The 22,744-nt window shown below is 39.0% G+C and overlaps 1 protein-coding gene across 9 annotated transcripts in view; it reads right to left on the bottom strand.

The window, feature by feature from the left end:
* Positions 1-5,045: 5,045 nt before the first annotated feature.
* Positions 5,046-22,744, bottom strand: part of nrg1 (neuregulin 1) — a 44,394-nt gene continuing 26,695 nt past the window's right edge. For 2 of the 9 annotated variants that reach the window (XM_053475965.1, XM_053475958.1), the window contains 8 exons: positions 15,293-15,431; positions 12,801-12,859; positions 10,658-10,681; positions 9,052-9,154; positions 8,790-8,922; positions 8,392-8,519; positions 7,829-8,020; positions 5,046-7,711 (listed from right to left, as the gene is read on the bottom strand). In XM_053475965.1, coding sequence (XP_053331940.1) covers positions 7,048-7,711; positions 7,829-8,020; positions 8,392-8,519; positions 8,790-8,922; positions 9,052-9,154; positions 10,658-10,681; positions 12,801-12,859; positions 15,293-15,431 — 1,442 coding nt within the window. In that variant the 3' untranslated portion in view covers positions 5,046-7,047. Of the gene's footprint in view, positions 7,712-7,828; positions 8,021-8,391; positions 8,520-8,789; positions 8,923-9,051; positions 9,155-10,657; positions 10,682-12,800; positions 12,860-13,508; positions 13,580-15,292; positions 15,432-16,185; positions 16,306-22,744 lie in introns of those variants that run through there. The other 7 variants (XM_053475966.1, XM_053475961.1, XM_053475967.1 and 4 more) reach the window with 6 other exon arrangements.

Here is a 22,744-nt window from a genome sequence, read left to right as displayed (position 1 = left end):
AATTTATTTAGATCTTCTTGTGATCTTTTTAGAATAGAATAGTCTTTATTGTCATTGCAACGAGTACAACTAAATTAAAAGTGCCATCCCTCAATGCAAAAAACAAACAAACCTTGAAACGTATTCACAGACACACACACACACACACACACACACACACACAGTTACTCACACTCCCACAAAGCATATATTCTGTTATTGCACCAACCACAATGAAATCAGTCAGTATGCCCTCAATGGAGCATCGATAAAAAGACACCAGGAGTCTCTGGGAGATGTTGTTCTTCCTGAGCATTCTCAGAAAGTGCAGTCTCTGCTGGGCCTTTTTCAGCATCTCGGAGGTGTTTACACCCCAGCTCAGATCTTTAACATGTACTCCCAAAAAGTGAAAGTACGGAACCCTCTCCACGCAGTCCCCGCTGATGAAGAGTGGTGAAATGTCCATTTTTTTCTCCTTAAATCTATGATGACCTCCTTGGTCCTAGAGGTGTTGAGGAGCAGATTATTTTCTCCACACCAGGTTAGCCGTTCCACCTCATACCTGTAGGCAGGCTCATCCGCCCCCAAAAATGAGCCCTACTATTGCTGTGATAGGAAATCTGCAAATTTGACAAGGGTGCCACTATGCTGGACAGGTGTACAGTCGTAAGTGTACAGGGTGCAGAGCAGGGGACTCAAAACACAACCCTGTGGTGACCCGTGCTGAGGCTAATGGCCGGCGATGTATGTGGGCCCACTCGCACCCTCTGACTGCGACCACACAGAAAGCTCCTAACCCATACGCAGAGGGAATACGGAAGTCCCAGGTCCACTAGTTTGCCTATCAGTTTGTGGGGGAGGATGGTATTAAAGGCAGAGCTGTAATCCACAAAAAGTAGCCGCACGTAGCCGCACGTACTGTAGCTCCCTGGGTGCTCCAATGGGATAGCGCAGCCTGAAGAGCTGTTTATATGGCATCCTTAGTGTCACCTAAATCGAACCTTAGCAGGGGAGTGTAATTACTTCTTCACATAGGGCCCGGTGTGGACAGCCATAATAAATGAAATCATCATTTAAAAACTGCATTTTGTGTTTAATCGGGTTATCTTTGTGTAATATATAAAAAAATGGTTTGATGATCTGCAACATTTAATTGTGACAAATATAAAAAAGTAAAAATAAAAATGTAATGTAGGAATTTTCACATCACTATTTTTGCTCTGTGGAACCACTGGCTTGTTTGGCTTGGTTTTCTCTTTTCCTATTTTGTCTGTTAATTTTTTTTCATTATTGTTGACGTAACCTTCAGTACATAATCTCTCTCATATGACGGGCAGACAGCTGCTGGTCTTCTGCTCTTGGTTCAGTTCTTCATTCTAACTTCACTGTTGGTCCATGTCTAACACAGTGTATCACAGGATCAGAAAAGATCAATTATATATCAAAGGAAAGGAAAATGTGTGTACCAGAGAAGACAGTGCCAACTTATGATTTGAATTAGGGCATAGTGAACGAAACAATAATTTATGCTTCTTTTTCCTGGCATTGTACAATCTCATGTTCTGGTTCTTTCACTGTGGAGTATGAAAAAATGATTTTCCCCCAGAGGAAGGATCAACTAGTTTCACAGTTTTCCAAGCCAACACAATCCGGCACTTAATGTCATTTCGGTATTCAGGTTCTGTATTTAGGTTTAGTTTGCTTGCATGAAAATTCTCAACTGTATTTCTTGGCTTCATTTAATCATATCTACAATCTGAGGATGGTTCCCCTCTTACTTTGTTAAGCTAATGCACCAATACTGATGTAACTGGACCATCATGAAAGAGAAGACGTCTTTATGAATAAATCTTTCCAACAAGCTTGCAGTGAAAACTTTTCAACACCAGAGAGACAAATGAATGGTGTCATACATAATATATGCAGCTTTTTTCAGTCTTTGATCCACAAACTCGCTGTGTGTTGCTGACTCTTAAAACTTGAAAATTAACGGAGATTAGAGTTTTGTATTTCTGTGCACCTCGACTGGGAGAAAAAGATGTCTAGGAAAAAAAGAAGACATTTTTCTCGTTTTTCATGTTTGCTTCATAGTTGTTAGTGATCATATTCTCAGAGTGAGTCAGCTCATTTTCCATTACGTGCACTGGATGACATGATCAACTGATTTGAAGGGCAATTTAATGCATGCCATGAGGTTAATCATTGCGCAAGACCTTTATCATGGTTGCTATATAAACTTTTATTTATTTTAGTATGTAATGAGTCCACAACATACATTAGCATTAACTGTGAACAAATTTAGCTCCACATAACCCTATGTATAATTTAGATAACAGTAATATAGTGTGCAGTATTGTATACACTGCTTCTGCTAGCTTGTCTTCTTCCCATAATGCATTCTGTTGTTATCTCTTCCCTAGGTAAGCAACACACATGCAACTTGACCAGGGACAGTGGTAGCTAGAGGGCTACGGCACTGAGTTACTGATCAGAAGGTTGGCGGTTCAAGCCACAGCTCCACCAGGTTGTCATTGTTGGGCCCTTGATCAAGGCCCTTAAAAAACAATGTGTGAATGATTAGACCAGGCTCCCTTCTTTCATTGCTCCACTGTGTGATCTGACCCTTTCATCATAGCCATCATGTCCATGGGCCAGCTGGGCTAGCCTTAGGTCCCTACATCCATCAATAAACCTGGTTTACCAGTTGTCTTTCCTTGGACCCTTTTCGGTGGGTACTGACCACCAAACCTGCCGTTTAGAAGATGCCCAAGCCATCCCAATATGGCTCTTGTCGATTTGGCTTTCAACACAACAGCTTTACGATCTCACTGTTCATGTGCTGTTTTACATACTCAACCACTTGACAGGTGTGACAGTAACAAGATGATAATGTTATACACTTCTCCTGTGAGTGATTTTAAAGTTATGGCTGATTATCGTATATGTGCCTTATCTCTGCTCTTGTGAGCGGTGCAGGTGGAGTAAACATTCGCCGACTGAATGAATGGGTGTGCACTGAGTGAGTTCGAAAGTGTCATGTGGAAAGAAACAAACGAGTTACTCATTATTTTTGGCAAGTTAAATGAGCTGGACATTTACAATGACTATTTACTCAGTCCCACATTTGACTTGCACAACACAAAATGCCCCAATTTGGGACAATTCAAAATAATCAACAACCTACCACATGCCATAAAGGTCAATGATGCCAACAACAGCACAGCCAGAGGCATGTTTAGTATCCATGCACGACTCTGCTTAAATTCACTTGACAGTCTGATGATCTGGTGTAGTAAAGTGCATAGTTAAATGTTCTTCACAAACATGGTAAATAATAAGAGTAAAACCAGTGCATGTGAAAAGTGGACTATACCTGTCAAATAAATTAAAGGCTCGTTTCATAATATTGTCAAGCTTTAGGTGTGTAGTCCAACTGGTGGACTGTAGGGGTCCTTACATGGCCAGACCCTGTACTTGATAGAATATAAATGGCTATATCAAATAACAAGTACTATACTGTGTAACTATGGTAGGGCATGGGTGGATCGGTGGTTGATTTCTTATATACCATGCTAAAAGCCCGGGTTCAACTGCCAGCCGATGCCCAAAAACCCACCTTTAATAAAATGGGAGGCTGCAGCAGGAAGTCTGTGTAACTACTAACATTAGCTGGCTGGCAAATGATGGGAGTTAATTGTTATTAGGGTTAGCTAAATATAACGTCATTAATTGGACACCAATTAAGTTATAGTTATATTTATAAACTAGCAATCATTAGATAGCAATGTAGCATTGTAAGTTATATTTATTCCACAACAGCAACTTATGACTAATAGATAAATTGTCCAACAAAGCTTTTTACAAAATCTTTTCTATACTTTATTTTTCCTATCGTACTTTTGTGAATTCATGAAAAACCGACTATTTAGCCAAGTATAGGGTTTTTTGACCAACAGTAGGGAGTCTGGCGATGCAAGGACTCCTACAGTTCACCATGGACCTTCACAATGTTAATATAAACACCTAAAGCTTGACACAATCATGAGACAAGTCTTTAATTTATTTGACAGGTAGTCCACTTTTGTTCAATATGGGGTTTGTTTGGTTACCAAAAATTCTGCCCAATATGTGATTTTGTTCAACCATCATTTAAACCCAGAAGATGGCCCAAGTGACAATTGACTCCACTATGGGACTTCACCCCACATGATCATGCTTGACATGGGAATTTGCCCAACCAACGATTACAGTAAGTCAAATATGGGGATCGGTTCATCCCATAAATCAACCCAGTAAAGGGTTTGCCCAACTGACATTTCAGCCCAACATGGGCATTCACCGGTGATTATGCCCAATATAGGGTGTTACCCAACCAATGGTTATTTATACATAGGGCTTCGCCTCAACTAGGACTTTTGTTCTGCATAGAATTTAAAAAATGCATACTATTTATACTACATTCATACTTTTAACTGACATTTAGTTTTGGAACCATTACAACATGAAGCTTGAAATAGCAGCCCAGTGTCATAGGGTTTATTTGCAAATGAATGTAATTACGTTTGTCACAATCGAGAGTGTAGCTATTTGCCCTTTGTAGCTATTTGATGCATCCGACAGATGATAACCAAGTGGGCCAAGGTACTCAGTGATTAACTAAGGTGGAGAGAACAGCAGGAATGTTGAAATACCAACAGCACAGGAACTGCATCAATGCACATGCCTGGACAGGTTTATGACACCAGCGAAACAGTTTCAGTGATGTGCAGACGTCAGCATACTAATGATCTCGCTGAACAGAGAACCCAGAACACTGTGGCATCTGGCGGGTCTAAATTCCTCAAAACAAAAGTGAAACTGGTGGGAAGTTCTTAACTAGGCTTTTTGGCATCATACTGTATGAGTTATTCACAGTATTGGTTATATGCCAGTATGTTAATCATTATATTCGAAATTTTTAAAAAGGCAATATTCATTTCCATGAATTTTAAATTAAATATGTATTAAACATGTGAGCTGCTGCAAACACTTCAAACCACACAGTCTGTTTAGTATTTCACACAATAGTAGATGAACATGGAGAGTTCTTTAATGAAACAGAAAAGAGTAGAGAGAGCTTTCCAAGTCTGTGACTTCTGCCATGGGTTTGATTGACATCTGTGATCATGCATGTTTAGTGCAAAACATGCCTGCAATTGTCCTTTTTGTGTGTTCATGCAGTTATCTTGACTATGGTTTATTTTGTATTTCTCTTGCATTTGTAATGTAGTTGAACAGTATAATCAGAATCGACCACATTGGCACAGAGACCCAGTAAGAATTAACATACAATTTTACATGTCATTTGATATGAAAAAGAAAAAAATATATAGTAACAATACAAATTGTTGTATTTAATTAGCTGTTGTTATGTTGCAAATTTATCAGTGGTGAAATGTAAAAAAAAAAATTGTTTATGAAGTCCCCCCCCCCAAAAAAAAGACTTGCTGTTTTTTTGTCGTATGCAAATTAAGGAACTCATAGTGGAGGCATATTTACACAGACAGGTGTATCTGACAGACACTCCTTGGTTTGAAAGCAATGCATCATGGGGTATTTTTAAGAGGCTCTCTGTGGTTTAATGTTATAGACGATATAACCAAACACTGGTAATATAATCAGCTGTATATTTATTCATATTGCATGTTACATTAGGCCTCCAACATAAGAGAAAAAATATATATGTGAGAATATAATGGAATGGTGGAAAAGTGAAAGCAGTTTTACAAATACTGATTTATATATATCTATATATATCTATATATTCAAATGCATATTTTCAACACTTTTAAAATATAGACTATATTGAACTGACTATAGAAGGCCAAAGCAATAAATAAATAAATAAATAAATAAATAATAGACAAAATAAATACTATAAAATGCAGAATGTAAATGGGCCAAATTTTATGATGGCTTATATATATAAATCAGAAATAAAAACAACAAAAATAGTGTTGGTATGGTATGTCGCAGAAAATATATATATAAAAAAATTCTTCAGTTCTCAAAAAAAAAAAAAATCTAGATTAAGCAAACAAAAAATGAAATAAAAAGAGAAAATTGTTGTTTGAACTGGACGAATATTTTTAAAACTTTCAGGCTTCTGACACCTTAAACAGATACAATACAGAGATTTATAAAGTGAGGCATGTTATCCACTATTCAGCTTCATTACAAGTTAGTGTCTGCGAACTTGTGTGTTTTTTTTCTTGTCCGACATATTTTTTTTAGGCTGCAAAATACAGTTAAGCGAGTGCACCTTTTGCACAAGTGATCACATCTGTGAAACAAACTAACACAACAGACACTTTGGAAATGATATAACGTTGTACAAGAATATTGATGTGAGAATGCTTACATTTTTTTGGCGTTTACTTTACACTGTGTAGACCAGTTCTTAGATCGGTGCTAAACCTTCCCCACAATGCATTACTGTAAAGCCAACGGATGTGTTGAATTATTGACGTAGTGAGCCATATATTCATTCAGTAACAGGCAAACTAGACAAAATTCCACCGGCTTAAACCATAATTTTCCCTTGCCTATCTACTAAATCTGATCTCTAGTGCTGAGCTTTAATAACCTTAGAACCAGTAACTAATATTATTGAGTTTTTTATATGTTAAGATTAATTTTTCAGCAGTTTTTTAAACTTCATAAGCGGATCGTGGCTTGTAGCAGTGCTGGATGCTGGCTCAAGGTCATGAATATATAGCTCAGGGTCATAATGCAGTTTCCTTTCGTTCTCCATGCTGAAATTAAAGGCACCATTGATTTTGTTTCTGCCTTTGAAATACTGAGACCATATGTACATACATATATATAACAAATGGCACTTCAAGAAGCAAACACCTTATATACACAATTAATTTATAAAAGAGTTTTTTTGCACTACATAACTAAAATAAAAGTTATTTTTTTTATTTCCCTCAAATACTTAATTTATAGAAAATAAATGTTTAGTGTTTACTCTTAGTATCTTACAGGTATCCTTTGACTTATTTTTTTTCAATGGTATATTCACTTTTACACAGCAATTGGATCTTGGTTAGCCATTACGCTGGCCAGTCTGCTCTGTAGATCGTCTTGTGGGGAGAGATGCAGTGCGGCATTAGTCCTGCTGCTATCTACCAGCTCCAGTCCCAGCACAGTCATGCCCGCCATCGCAGCGTTCTGTATGAGAAACGGCGTGTCCTCGGCCAAGCGCTCTTCCTCCGCCTCACTCTCTGAGCTGCTGCTTTCAGAACTGCTTCCACTCTGCTCTTCCAGACTATTCTTAGATCCGGCTTTTGTTCTTTTAGAGTTTCGCAGGGCCTTGGGGCTGTGAGGAGCAGATGTGGGCGGGGCACAGGACACAGACTTGTCCTCCTGCATGTTCTCTCGCTGCTTGTCCTCCTGGATGTGCAGCGGGCTGAGTGGAGGGCTCATCTCGTCCAGGCCGTGGTTGTAGTGGGCTGAGTTGCGGAGCTGCTGGGCTCGGCTGGTCTCCGATTTCTCTCTGAGCGGCGGAGGCGTGAGGAACAGCAAAGGGCGTTCCTCCTCACCCGATGGACTCATCGCCATGGAAGGAATAGAGGTTGCCAGGCTTGGGAGAGGTGCTGACATTTCAGAGGGAGGAGAGGAGGGCGTTGCCGGGGAAAGCAACTTCACAGGCGAGAGGCGTGTCGGTGTTGTTACAGTCGAAACATACCTTGCATTAAGAGGATGAATAATAATTAACCTTTAAAAAAAATAACCTGGTAAAAGCAATATGGCAAAAATGTTAAAATATTAAACATCAATAATGGCAGTGCTGGCTTGACTTTACCTCTCACTGTGTGGAGACTCTTTGTAGGAATCCGTGGTTTCTCTGGGGTTTTTAATGCGGACGTTGACATCTCGGGATCCTCCAGTGGCATTTAGACGACCGCGCTGACTCGAAGTGCCATTCCGGTTGTTTGGTACCCCCGAGACCGCACGACTCTCGGACACTACACTCTCTGGCTTTTTATTACTCCAACTATAAGGTTAAGTAGAGAAAAACAATAAAAAGAACTGGCAATTACGATTAGGCTTAATTAACTAAGCTTGTAACACATTTTAACAAGTTACATATCATTTTAAGCTCATGGTTATAATAACAGAACAATTACATGGCAGAATAAAACTAGGAAAAGCCACACTAATGTCATATATTGTACAAATAAAAAAAACTGATGCTTATAATTACATTAACTTTTATGATTTACTTTTATTACACAACCTGCCGTAATAAATTATTCATACAACCTAACATCCAACATTCCAATAATTAACTTATGCTACATTTTAGAATGAAGCCCTCTAGTCTCTAGCCTGTTTATACCCTCAGTAAAAAAAGGGACACTGTACCCCTGGCTGAGGCTAGCGGTGATGGCGGTGGCAGGCTGAGTCGGCGAAGTGTACTGGCTCATGGTAAATGAAGTTTCTGTTTCTTTCTCGATCACATGCTCAGCAGGGACAGCGTTTTTCAATGCATACTGTTGAAATCAAAAGAAATCAATGGAATGTGAGCAAACATGCATTAATGTTGGCACTGAGTTCTTTAGACCTGTTTAGTCAAGAGACTTTCCAGCTTTTTTACATTTTTCTTAAAATGACACACAAGCATAATTAAAAATTAAAGTAGTTTTTTTTCTTTCTTAATGTATTACAGACATGGAAATCTTCTGATGGTCATGCTGACTAGATTTAATCGATGCCTCCTTTGTCTTTTTTTTTTTTTTAGGACAAAGTGGTTAAGCACTTACATCAACAAGCTGCAGGCTTTGTGGTGGCTCATGGAGGCATTGGGGGTAGTGGGAGCCATTGCCCATGTCGGCCATGGCATTGCGCTTTCGGAAACTCTGCCTCACGCGATCATGCAGCTTTTGCCTCTGTTTCCTGCTCGATGACAAACACAGATCTGTTTAAATCTAAACCTTAGTGCTTTACTCCTCACTATGTGAATCATTCATAAAATGCACACATTTGCCATAACATACGAGAAATATCAATGTTAAATTGAATTACTTTGTTTTGCAGTAGGCCACCACACACATGATGCCAACAACTAGGAGAGCAATGCAGATGCCTGTTATTGTTAATAAGCGTTTCTGATACAGCTCCTCAGCTTCTGGAAGAGAGGACAAAGCTTTTTTAAAAAAAGAAAAAAAAAAATCCACAATAAGTTAAACCTGGAGAATTTGTGCAAATTAATTAATGTTACCTAATTTTATTTGCACAAATCTCACAAAAAATATATATTATATGGACTTATTTTTTCATATTCCAATTTGAATAAAAGTAAAGTGGGAATGCATCTAGAGCTAATCTAATCTAAGGATGCAGTCATGTTAAGTGCACACCAATAATTAAAAGGAGGGTTGGAAATGATTGTCATCACTTTAAATCCTTTGAAATGCATTCATTTTAATTACCAGTACAGTGGGCATAGTAAGACATACTACTTCGATATACAGTACATTTGGGAGAATTATGCTGTTTATGGATTAAGATCTTGAGGGTTGTATTCAATAAAACCTCAAGTCTGTTAGAGACTTTGTAGCATCTGCAAAGCCAAAGCAACAGTGATAGAATTTCTGACTGTTATTTGGTCATGTCCTGCTTTGGCTTGCAGATTGCTAGAGTTTTTCACACACGCAAGGATTTAGGAAACGGGACTTAAAAAAGCAACAGCACTTGATCACAGGGTCTTTAATAGGTTAATAAAAAAAAAAGATACTGTTATGTGTTGCATGATTAAAATCCTTAAGTGTGTTATGAAGCCACAAACATAAAAAAAAATATTGCTTTATATCAATAATGTCAACAGAGAGTTAGAAATACTCTCTGTCTAGAGGATGTTTGAAGCCCCTGTGAGCAAACGCTGTTGCCAGAACTTGAAATATCCTGTTAACAATTTATTAGTTCAGCATATTGGTAGTAAACATCCTCAGGAACAGGCACATGACACAACTGCCATTACTACGTCTAGAAAAAAAATGCAGGTACTTTGTTTAAAGGATAGAACACTAATTAAAGAAACAAAAAAGAGGAAAAGAAGAAGTTACAGGATGAGATGGGATGATGAGAAAATGAGAAGGAGGAGGAGAAAAAGGGCTGGGGATGGGCTGAAGATGTTCGGCATAGCTTGTGCAACATGCAAAGGTTGGAGGGATGCTGAGGAACAGAGCAAAGCAAAGACTGAAGGGATCTGCACATACAGCATAACCGCAGGGCAATTTATCTAATACTAGAGGGCTCTGTGTGTGTGTGTGTGTGTGTGTGTGTGTGTCTTGACAGAACATGTCAAAGGTCTGCATGAATAATTGAGGATTTCCTTTACTGCCATTCAGGCTGCTTGTGCTGATGCGCCCTGCGTATCAAACACTTTCGAGCGCTAATGCAGCATTTTAGCTTTAGCTATGAGTGGGATTTAAAACTCCTCGTTCTTTTAAACAATTGTACTGTTGTGCAAAGTATTAACCCAATAATGCAATGTGGGGCGAAATCACATCTGTTATGGCTGTATGATCCCTTCAATAGCAAAAGGAAACTGGCTAGAGTTGAAGGAAAAAAAAGGCTCAAGCTACTAGTCCTACAAGTCTGCAAACTAGAAGGAAGGAACAATTCATACCCATAAATTCAATCCCATGATGTTCTGCCGAGGCAGAAAAAGATGACAAAAAGAAAGAAAAGTACAGTTGGTTGGAGATTTGAGTGATAATGTTGTAATGATCACCTGGCTAAGCAAATATTTAGACAACTGCAAAAGCACTAAGCAACTCGAATCCATACGCCTGAGAATTTTTTATCTTAACAATACAATGTCCAGCAAATTCAAAGTTCATATTTCATTACTGCTTCGAAAAACATTTCATGACTGCTGCCTGTCATAAGTTAGTTATGAATTCAGTAAAATAGCATGCACATGCAAACATCACTGTGCTTGCATGGTGACACAGATCGGCCCTATTCTTTACAAAAACAGGAGCGAAACCTGTGTTATTTTACTGGTTACACCACCACATGTCTTTCATGCTGTTAGGGACATGCATCTTTCACTCAAGTACAGAATTTAACCCCTTGAGTGAGATGAAACCACAAATCACACCAAAATCAAAACCAAACGCTTTCACTCTGTTCACAGCCATGCTTTTTATACATGTTAGGATGTGTATCCAAACCCAGCAACATGTATGTGCTACACTTTAATGGATGAAACTATACACTCATTGATCACTTTATTAGGAACACCTGTACACTTGTTTATTCATACAATTATCTGCCAATTTTGTAGAAGCACTTTCATGTTTCATTACCTTAAGCTCTTGATTTCTATCCTCATATATCTTATGCACTTTGCTGCTGCCACCTAATTGGCTGCTTAGATGAAAGTAAAAGTGCTTTACATAAAGTGGTTAATGATAGTAATTGCAGTAACAGATCCTAATGATACAGTATCTATTATGTCAAGAGGGAAAAAAAATTGGCTGAAGTTTTTTTTTTTTTTTTTTTTTTTTTAATGTCGCATTTCTGTTTATTGCCTGGACCATTTTTTACTCATCTCCGGCAGTACACCTGAAACCACTAGTTTAACCTGAAGGTAAATTATAACTGCATCCGTTTTTCCAACGAGAGCGATTTTTCAGTGATTTGCTCTTGTGAAAGAACTGCTTCGGATTGCGGGTCAAGTTGCTAAGCTAAACTAGCTACTATCTAGTAAATGTGCTGTGCAGACAGCTGCGAAGTATGGCTTTACTGCCATGCTGATGCAGCAGATGCTCTTCCTCCATGGCCTCCATCACACTTTCAGAATGCTTTAAGATAGAAAAAGTGGTGCTTTTGCAATATAAAGGGAAGCCATGAAATAATTATATTTATAGGATGCTATAGGTGCTGTGCTCCGCAAGAAAATGTTTAATATTGATTTTTAGCTTCTTAAAACCCACTATTCACACTGGACTGCTGGTTATGGTCCAACACCAAGCTAATTAGTGTTGGGTACAGCGAACAGTCTGTTTCGAGCCAGAAAAGTGCTGTTCTAGCTTAAGTACTAAAGATGACAGAACAAGTGTGAGTTGCTCCAGTAGTCTGTTGCTCCATTTGTTGTTAAAGGATTTGTTGAGGTTCATGTTGGGTCTTGGATCTGCAAAGTGGGCCTTTATGGTTAATAAAAGTACTTAATCTAAAGTGACACAGTAGGTATCATTGCTCAGCAATAGGCCTTCTGGAAATTCCAAATCTACTAAATCATATTCATCGGAGCTGACATCAGGTTCGTGCAAGGCCTGAACTGCTGTACAGCTGGATTCAAGTTGGATCTTCAGCAATGTTGATTAGTAATTTACCTTTTGGAGATTCAGTAATAAACCTGGCACAAACTGCTTCTACTCTAATTCCTTTATGATATTTCCAATCGATTTCATTTGTATAGTTGACATGGCCGTACTCATCTTACTTCTCTGTAAATGCTTAGGACGTCTCTTTTATGACCCATAACAAAATCTTTATTTCATTTGGGTTTAAATTAGATAAATGTTTCCATACATTCCCTCTCTATTTAGGTTAATAGACCAGCATAACAAAACTAGGTTAAAAAATTAACTAGGTTAAACATGCGAGGAGAAGGTATGGTAAAGGACATATAACAGAACCCCAAAACAGCAGAGAAAGCTCCCTGATCTGTCTACCAGGAAAAAAAAAATGAAACAATAGGAAATAGCGTTGATTGAGCATGCTTCAATCCAAGCGCAGACAGGAAAAGGAAATAGACGTACTGTAGAAGCTGGCCATTACGTAGGTTTGGCAGCGATCACCAGTAAACTCATTTGGGCACCTGAGAGGGAAACAAAAAAGTCATAGAGAGAAGAGAGAGAGAGGGAGAGAGAGAGAGAAAGAGAGAGAGAGGGAGAGAGAGAAAGGGAAGTGAGTGGATACCCAAAAGTTCTCCCCGTGCCCATGTGCATTTCTGGTGTTCTCTGCGAAATGTGTAACAAACATCGTCAATGTTTGTTGAAACACACTCTTCCCAACTATTGGCCAAATCACAGTCCCAAAATAACGTCTTGATTGGGTGAGATTCATTTCCAAGCAATTAATTCGTCCCAAAAAAAATAATAAAACAAAATAAAAAACCCCCGACCCCAAATAAATAAATCACAAAACTGAATAAGGATTCAACAAATCAGAATGCAGTACCATCACCATGCGAACAAAACTGCATCAGCAACTGGTCCAAATGTCCTCCGATGGAGATGGCAGTAGCCAGTTTTAATGCTCGCTTCAAATTAGCAAGAGCAGTGATTAGTGGCTTAAAACAGCCTGTGCCACACACAATTCCCCACCTGTCCACATTTAATGGAGGGGACAGATGGACAGTTATGAGTTATGGAGACTGTGATTAGGGAAATGGTAGGAGGAGAGACAAAAGCATAAAACACCAGCTATGCAGCATGCGCTTGGGGAGGTTCAGTGGCTGCACATACGTTGTTCTGGGTTTGCGACTCTGACAGGTTCTTTGATTTGACAGCGCTTTCCTGATATTCCTGGAGGGCACCTAAGAAAGGGGTGAGGGTGGTGGGTGAGAGGAGATGAGCACATCGGAAAAGAAAAAAACTGACAGTAAACACAGAACATAACTAATAACATTATGATAGCAATGCATAATAAAAAAAAAGAAATAAAATTAATAGTTAAACCATAACATTTCTAAAATGTCATTTATAATATTGTCTGATGATCCAAAAATGGACATGGCTGCTTTAATGGAATAACTTCATTTCCTGTCTGTGGTCATGTTTAAAGTTTAGGTGGGCATTAAAAGTGTAGTTGGATGCCAAGACCGGAGCTTTTTGGTGAGCCATCTGCTCTCTGATGACAGAGCCGGGCTTTCTAAAGCTCTGATAAAGGGAATCTAGTGGCGTGACTGGCACAGCCTCTGAGTCCTTCCAGCTGTGCCTATTACAGGGTCTTAACAGCTGGGACAGCTGAGTCTCTCAGCAGAGACAGGAAAAGAAAGCCTGGGAGAGCTAGATAAGAAAAGAAATAAGAAAGGGATTACAATGTTTGACTTCTGAGAAAGAACAAATAAAGTCATGTAATGGAATTGCGACACGATTTGAGAGTGAGAGAGGCATGGACGCGCGAAGCTTATGCTGAAAATATGTCAAGATGGCAAGCTTCAGGGACACAACCACAGGCTGCCTTTCACTCCGCATCCTCTGTGCCAGGGATCATCTCCTGACCTGTGTATCAGACTATAGAGATCTCAGCACTCTCTGATCCCTGGGGACTCAGACAGCCATCCTGTTTCCGCACAGTATAGACATACGAAGAGACAGAGAGCGAGATGAAAATGAATGACGGATACAGGCATGCTTTTCTTCTTGTCCGCTTTGTCCTGCGGTGTTTGTAGAACGAAAAGCCACACGGCAGCAGTGATTTTCTGCTTAGTCACTGAAGTATTTAATATTACACCCAGTAGACTCACAATCTTGGGTATTAGAAGGCTACAAGCCAAAGTGTCTCCTTGGCAATCCTAAGCCTCCCGGTCCAGCACGAGGCTGCAAGTCATCAGGGCTTTTTCTTAATGGTAGCTAATGGATCCTCACTTGTGCAGATCACTGGAATATCAGAATGTTTGAGAAGCTGAGACAGCATTGGCTGTTCAACGTGTCTCTACTGTAGTCTGTGTTATTGTAATATAATTGACCAAACAAAGTTGCTCTGTTGAGACAGATCTGTCTGAAATGTTCATGCCGAGTCATGCTGAGATGACACATAACCTTCAAATGATAAACAGGAAAATGATATACAGTACAGTACATGGGAAACTGCAAAAAAACTATTACTTTTCCCCTTCATTCTACAGCAAGTCTTTCCCGTTTTTCCAGTCTAATGTCTTTACTTTCAGGCACAGTGTGCCAAGTTTCATCCCCTGGACTCTTCCCCGCTACCTGATTGGTTTTTGGAGGGTAAAAATGAAGCAATTCCAGCACTACCAAGAGATTTGCATATATACTGTATATATTTGTACTACGGCTAACAGGTGATGCATTGTGCTGGATGTAGAATATATGTAAAGCATTAAAAGGACTCTATGACAGCACGTTACATTCAAATCAGTACTGACATCCCTATGTAAAGAGCATAAAACAAAACATATTCCTGATGACGTGGGCAAAATGTAATGTGGAGTCTGACGTTACACTGTTTCAGTGACGTCGGATGATTCCTTACATGCTTAACATTTTTAAATCTTTTGTCTTACCTGCAGAGGTATTTGGTGCTGTTGGCTACGACATTCACAGTAAAGCACTCGCCCCCATTCACGCAGTACTTCGTATCCACCCCTGTGCAACGTGTCATATGACTAGACGTCTTGGCTGACGTCGTGGTGCTGGTGGGAGCTGAAGAAAGAAAAAAACAACAAAATAATGCTAAAAGAATATGAGCACAGATTATATCATATATTTGTTCAGTTTAATTCGGTTTTAGAGTAAAAGAAAGCTTGTCCAGATGCAGAGTGTAGCTGTGGGAGGGATACGGAGGCCGTGCTGTGATACTGAGCACAGCATTCGCTGTGATACCAGATCCGCTAGCTCCTCTGAAAGGATGTTGCAGAAAATGACACCCACATTTTGTTTGATCCCAGTGTCCTTCATTGTTGTCAAATAGACTGCTGAATATTAGAGAAATATGAGAAGACACGGACTGCACTGACTAGGCTTTTTGGTTTATTGATGCGGCCCGAATCGATGTATACTGCTTACCTTGAATCCCAAATATCCCTGCCTTCAATATTACATTAGCAATATGTTTCAGGATGAGAAACAAGAAGCTTTTAAACAAGCCATAGCTTTCTTCTTCTTTTTTTTTAACAGCCCATGCAGTACAAAAGTAATTACACAGTGATATAAAACCGAGTTAAAATAGAAAAATACACCTTGATTTTTAAAAGATCAACTAGTAACGTTTTTTTTTTTAAGCACTAGTAAAAAAAATCTAAAGTCAAAAAGTTTGTACACAGTGTGTACCTAAAATATGCTTTATCTAAAGCTGCCCAACTGCCAAAACATGCCAAGACACGAAAATTTAGCAAACCAAGAGACGAGGAAAAAACTCTAAGGTAAAACAACTAGGTTGGACAACAGCAGGTATTACCTGTAAAGCTTCGTTTAGGTCTGGTCAAATGGAGCCGCATGTCTGCTTCCCTGGCAACTACCACTCAGTAGAGATCAACAGTCCTGATCGACGTCTTCTTTATACTGGCCCGGAGCAGTGTGGAAGCTCAACACTCCACTATTTAGACAAGCCCTTCCTGCTCTCTGCCTCCCTCCCACATCTTACCTGGCACAGGCACGCTCACGTGGTGAGAATGCAGCTGTGCGCAAGCAGAGACGTCATTCCCCTATGTCCAACTAAACAAGCTTGTATCTTGTTCAGAAAAAAGGGCAAATATTTATGCACAGAGCAACGGAGAGCAGGACGTCTGGCCTACTTCCTGTCACCATATTCGCAAAAGTAGATGCTCTTTCTTAAATAAGCAAGATTCGTGACTAGACATTAATACGCCACGGCCTTGATCAGATGCTGAATCTGTCCACTGGCAGCCCTTTGTTCGTCATCTGCGTGACTTCAATAAAGGAAAAGTTAAACGACTGGATTAATGCCAGCGAGAACTTTGTGATAGAACATCAATATCCATTTCTAACTGGCATTTACATCTGACCAAGTCCTTGTTTTTATTTATTTAATTATTTCAGAATTTTAATGTGCCCGTGATGTGAAAAGTCGATAGATGAAATGTTCAGGACAGATATAGAAACATTACGTGTCCTTCCTGAGAGACAATCAAGTTAGCTTCAAGATTACAATTGAGATGCTAGAGTGAAATCATAGGTCAGGGACCCTGTCAGGTAACCACTGAGGTGGTGGACATCGCCATTGAGTTAAATGCAATTCAGCCTCTATGATCCATACCCCTGTTTTCCTAGACAACCTATGCTGGTTAAATAATTGACAGTGCAACAGATCGCTTTTGTCTCGCTAATCTGATTATTGTGTTTCTCCCCCATTAAACCTACAAGATCAGAAATCTGAGGCTGCTACAGATCATCAGTCAAGCTCCACCAGCTTTCTTTGGCTCCGGGGAGGGAAAAGGGACTCGAAACAGATTAGCATACGTCTAAATCTCGAAACAACACATAAAAAGCAAGGGAACAATGAGCTGGGTTACCAGCACCAGAGAGGTAAAGGGTGGAGTGACAAGCAATGGAGTTAAAGTAAAAAAGTCTGAAACAAAGACTATTCAGTTAATGCAATGCTTTTGGCAACTTGTCTCTCGACTGATAGACACGTTAACAAAGTAAAACTGCCACCAAGCCAGCAGGGGACACAGGGTCTTTTCAAGGTGAGGGACAGAGTATCCGAAGCATTCAGTTCACGTCTGAATGTGCTTCAGTGTGGTCAAAGCATGCCTGCCTACTTTTAAGATGCCACAGTTAAATATGAATGGTGGTCAAAAAAAGACCAAAAAAATTCCACAGTAAAAAAAAAAAAAATTGACATTTTTACTAGTCCTCCTAAACACCCACAACTCATTACTGCCAACAAAGTATGAAATTTTACCTGACTTTAGTTTTTGCGTGCACATACCCGGCAGAACAAGGGTGCAAGCTGAAGTCACACCTAAAAGCAGGCAGTCAGGTTTTGGGTTTCAGTGCAGCAGGGTTAACCACTATTTTTTTTTGTTGTTGTTGTTTTTTTGCCTTTTTTTTTTTTTTTTAAAGATAAAGACTGCTGGTTCAATCAGTTTAGGTACATTGATTTTTTTTTCTTACTAGTGTAAAGAGACTCAAGCTGCTGAGGCTATGCAGACTGTGTGCGATGGTGCAACACTAGCCTCCTCCTGCTCCTCCTCCACTGCTGCATTCACTGTGACAGCAGTTTTACTGCAGCGCTGGGTTAATGTGAACATCCCTGTCCGAGAGCACTAAAGGGCAGAGGCAGTACTGCGGTGCGCTGGTGAAACCCAAAACCCAATCAGAAGTGGTTCACATATAGACTTATTCATTCTTTGCCCCTCAAATATTAAAATCTTTCAACATAAACTCATGTACATAGAATACTGCGTTCGGAGTGATGAGTTATAAATCAGTTTTTTACTTTCGGAGGAGCTGTTTGTGATATAATACAGTGTCTCCCGGGTGTAATGGTAAATTAATAGCTGTTACACCCCCCTGTACCGTATCTTACACTAAAATTCAAGATAAGAAACTTGAGTTAAACAAAAATTAAAATCAACCAAAAAAAAAAAAAAACAATCAAACATGCATTCTACATCTTTGTACTTTATAGTGCTGAGCTGATCAGAAAGACATTCCTAATGTGATATACTACAAGTGGTGGGTTACAGCTGGACAGAACCATCAGATAATTAACTTCACACACACACACACACTCAGTCAGTGCCTTACAGGAGGAGGCCTGTGCAGCATTTGTTTGTATGTGAAGTCATGGTGATTTGGTATGCACTCAATATGTAATCCTATACAAGCGCCAGGTGGGAAAGGTGTGCTTCCCACAGCTCTTGAGCAACAGAGAAACCGGCTTCAAGACGTAGCATGTGTGGGCAGTGTTCAGAGGAAAAGGGGGTTTATTTACAAAGCCTAATAAGGAAATCACTTCCTGTGGAAACTTCCTTTTAATGATATTTGATCTACAACTTTCGCCATTTCAAGTGTAACGTACTGTAGAACCTTCTAGATGGAAGATAATCATGGTATGAATGTTTTTTTTCTTAACTAGTATTCTCCAGTTTAAAAAAACAATAACAAAAAAAACCTCACTGATATAAAACACGGTCTGGGACACTTTTGCTGGATTTACAGAAATCATAATCTAGTCTTTGCGATCTTTCAGTGTATTTCTGTCATGAACTATATTTTATTACTTTAATAGCATTTTTATAGTAGAAGTTGGATCCCAGTTACATGCTTGTGTGCTCAGTATCCTACCCAGGCATATTGAAGGCTATAGGTTAAACCAGACAGGGGGAAAGCGCAGGAAGCGTCGACTTTAATCATTCCGGTCATATATCTGCTAATTTCTTTCTCTATTGCCATGGACACAGTGGACGCACGGCACAGAATTCAAGCAGCAGCTGAGCCCCATCACAATTGATGATATGAAAAATACAATATCAATATTGTTTTAAATTCTGTCAATACGCCATTCTGGGATACTGTCGATACCATGATTCATGTTTGAAACTGTAAAACATGAAAAAAACATAATATTAATTCAATTTATATATAAAATTATGTTTAATTAAGAATGAAAGCTGAAGAGAGCTGTGACATAGTTTTTGCCATATCACTTCATATTGGCTATGTTAATTTAAATTAGTTTTAAGTACAAAAATATGTTATCAAAGTCTTTTAGATCCATTTTTTGATCTCAATTACTCAAATCTCAAATCGAATCGTTAATACAGTCAAATCATTTTAATATAAAGACAGATGAACTGCACCCACATCACTCAGCCTATACTGACGAATCAGCATTAACTACATCTCACATGTATTGACTTACACTGTGATTAATGTGCGAGCAACATTGCTGGCTCTTGCGTCCTTTAGGGCCAGCTCTCTCCTGACAATCTGCTGTCATTACGGACTCACAGTTCTGCCCTGAGTCACCCACTGTCTCCCTTTCCTGAACAGCAGTCATCTACTACTGTACTGTATATGCGGCTAAAACTAGCAATTTGCACCTAAGGTGTGGAGAAGATTGTGTCCTGTATTACAAAAGTCAGGACCCTGTGTGTGATGTCCGAGTGAGTCAGCGGCAGTGTCGACCTTGGATGTGTTAATTCCACGCTGAGGATTTTGCTGTGTAGCAAGAGTAGGACAGCCCTGCAATGCAGTCAACTGTATAACTACAGTATAGCCCGGTGGTAAAACTACACAAACAGCAATGTACCAGGAAGTGATTTGTCATTTCACAAAGAAGCTAAAAATTACCCTTTAAAGGTTTCAAATTAAAATGGGCAAAAGCAAAGAGTCTTACATGTCATGTGTATTGATTAGCTTCCTGGCAACTGCTGCAGGCAGACAACTATGCACTAAATCGAGAATCAAAGTAGTCTACATAGACAAAAAAAAAAAAATCCATTAATGGAAAAAAAAAAATCATTAATGATCCACGCTACCACCGTACCAGTATCTCAGTCTAGATTCCTATTCTTCTACATGTTACTTAACCTTCCACTGCAGCATTAATCCCCTGCATCACAGGTTAGGTACCAGGGAGAAACCGATTTGAGGAAGCTACTATACTTTTAGGTACATGGGAAATAATGTGAGGCTAAATGCATAAGTTGAAGGAGAAACCCAAATACAGTAGACTGGGCAGCTGCTTCTGCTGATTCACGTTCTCATGAGTCAGCTTGTGCCAGGGCTCTTGGTTACTTACAGGATTAAAAATGGAGATCGCTCAGTGCAGGAGCTGTGCTGCATGCTGTAGGTTTCAGCTTGCTTTCTTTTTTCCCTCCTAATCAACCCATAAATATCTGAGGATGGGATTAATACAATTGAGAGTTAAACTGAAAGACCTCCCACATGTTGGCAGAGTGAGAAATGGCTTTTTAATCAAGTCAACCGTTTGTTACTTAAGATTTCATTTATTATTTAATTCTATAACAATAAAGTGTGAAATTGAGAAAAGATTAGTTTTGAACCTACAAGATTACATGAATTGAAGTTTGGGCTGAGAGGCACAGCAGTGCCACATAAGTGCAGGCCAGCATTCAGCAGGGAGAAGAGGGCTTCAGAAACTTCCTTTAAAGCACACAGTACTCACAGACTATAACAGACAGACTGGTCTAGGAAGGTGTTAAAGCAAAATTAGTTTAAGGCTGGAATAAATACAGATGGTCAATATCACCTCATGATAAAACAGCAGGGTAATATTGGATAATACTGTACATCCTTTACCCGGGATGACACGGCAGACAAAGCTTTTATATTTCCATCAGTGTACTGTATTACACACGCAGTGAAGCATATGTGAATCATATGTATGTGAATGTTAACCAAACAGACTTACTCTTAATATTTGTCTAACGCATGAAATCAATTACCGGGCATTACATGACATAACTTCGCTCGCAAAAGAAGCCCATGACATATATTTATATTCAAGTACATAAAGACTATAAGAAATGATGGCCGATAACAGAGATACGTTTACTGTAGACAAGTGTTGAATTTCAGCCAATTGTAATAAATAATTTTTAACCAAGTTGGCTAACATGAGAAAACTGTCTCTAAATGAATAAATGAATGAATGTGTGAATGAGAAATAACTGTGTTTGTTTATAGAGAACAGAATATTTCGAGGGAGTCCGTGATGAGCTGTTGGGTATGAAATCAGCTCTTAATATGCTGCAGATGAGCTGCTCTGTGAGTCTCATTATGTGTGTATGTGTGTATGTGTGTCTGTGTGCGAGACAGAGACACATATTAGAAATCTGAGGCGAATCACTGCACCGGCATTCCCATAATAACCACTTGAACACAGATAACAGGAACATCACATCCTAATCATAGCAACCGTTAATAATTGCAATAGTTCGCCTCAGTCATGTGAGTGCTACAGTTTAAGCACTTTTGCTACCGAAATGCTCAAAGAAACGAATGATGGCATATAAAGTGTCATTTCATCACATTACTACTGTATAAATAAAATGACAAAACAATAAATAATGCAATATGGCTCTGTGTACAGTATGACTGATCACTCTCACACATTTAAAAGCAAACAATGTAATTGCTCATTAGATTTTGATTAATTAACAATTGGTAATTAGAGGCTGAATCAGTCGAATAATGTGTTCTTTGAAAGCCTGAGCCTTCTTTTAAATGAGGCAGAGGGTTTAAAACATGAATGGAGCTCTGAATATGAATATGATGCTGCAATATAAACCACACTCTATGGACAATAATAAATAATATTGTTCTCTTCTAAACCAAATTTATTCGCCAAATGGTAAGATGCTTCTGGATCACTTTACATTGTACAATTATTAAAAAGTTCATCAAATTAAGTGCAACATTAGAGCAGTTTTTATACCACAGTGCTGCTGAATCCTCGATTCTGATTGGCCGTTTGCTTTAACACCTCGGACAGTTCAGGCAGATGCTCCATATACTGTACACATAGCTAAATCTTTTTGCTATGTAAATGAAAAAAATCTTTGTAGAAAATGTCACAAGATCAAAAAAGAGTCTCTAGTGTCCGAAGAACAATCAGAGGTAAAGCTGTAACTTTCTAACATGGAAAGGTCTTCAGGATGGACGACTGATAGGAAGTGATATGAAGAATTTCATGAATGGTCCATAACATTAAACATAAATATAAACAGATACATATATTATGTTTTATTCCCTAATTAACAAAAACATTGGCAAACAGTTGCTATAGGAGAGGAATAAACTATTTTGTGCCGTGCTTTTATTAGAAAAGAATCTGCTTTGAGGTGGTAACAGTAGTGGCCCTTTGCGTCAGGTGGCACCACACCCTCTTGCAATTAATTAATTATCAAGTGTGATGAAGAAGAGCATGCTACAACAAACATATGATGCTGGTTCATGTTCTCAGGACACAGGCCATTAAAACCACCCTTGATTTATGATCTCTTTAACCTCCTCAATTAAAC

The sequence above is a fragment of the Clarias gariepinus genome, chromosome 17 (assembly GCF_024256425.1).
Source record: "Clarias gariepinus isolate MV-2021 ecotype Netherlands chromosome 17, CGAR_prim_01v2, whole genome shotgun sequence".
Taxonomy (NCBI): domain Eukaryota; kingdom Metazoa; phylum Chordata; class Actinopteri; order Siluriformes; family Clariidae; genus Clarias; species Clarias gariepinus.
The sequence above is the reverse complement of the archived record's forward strand: the minus strand, read 5'-3'. Positions and strand labels throughout refer to the sequence as shown.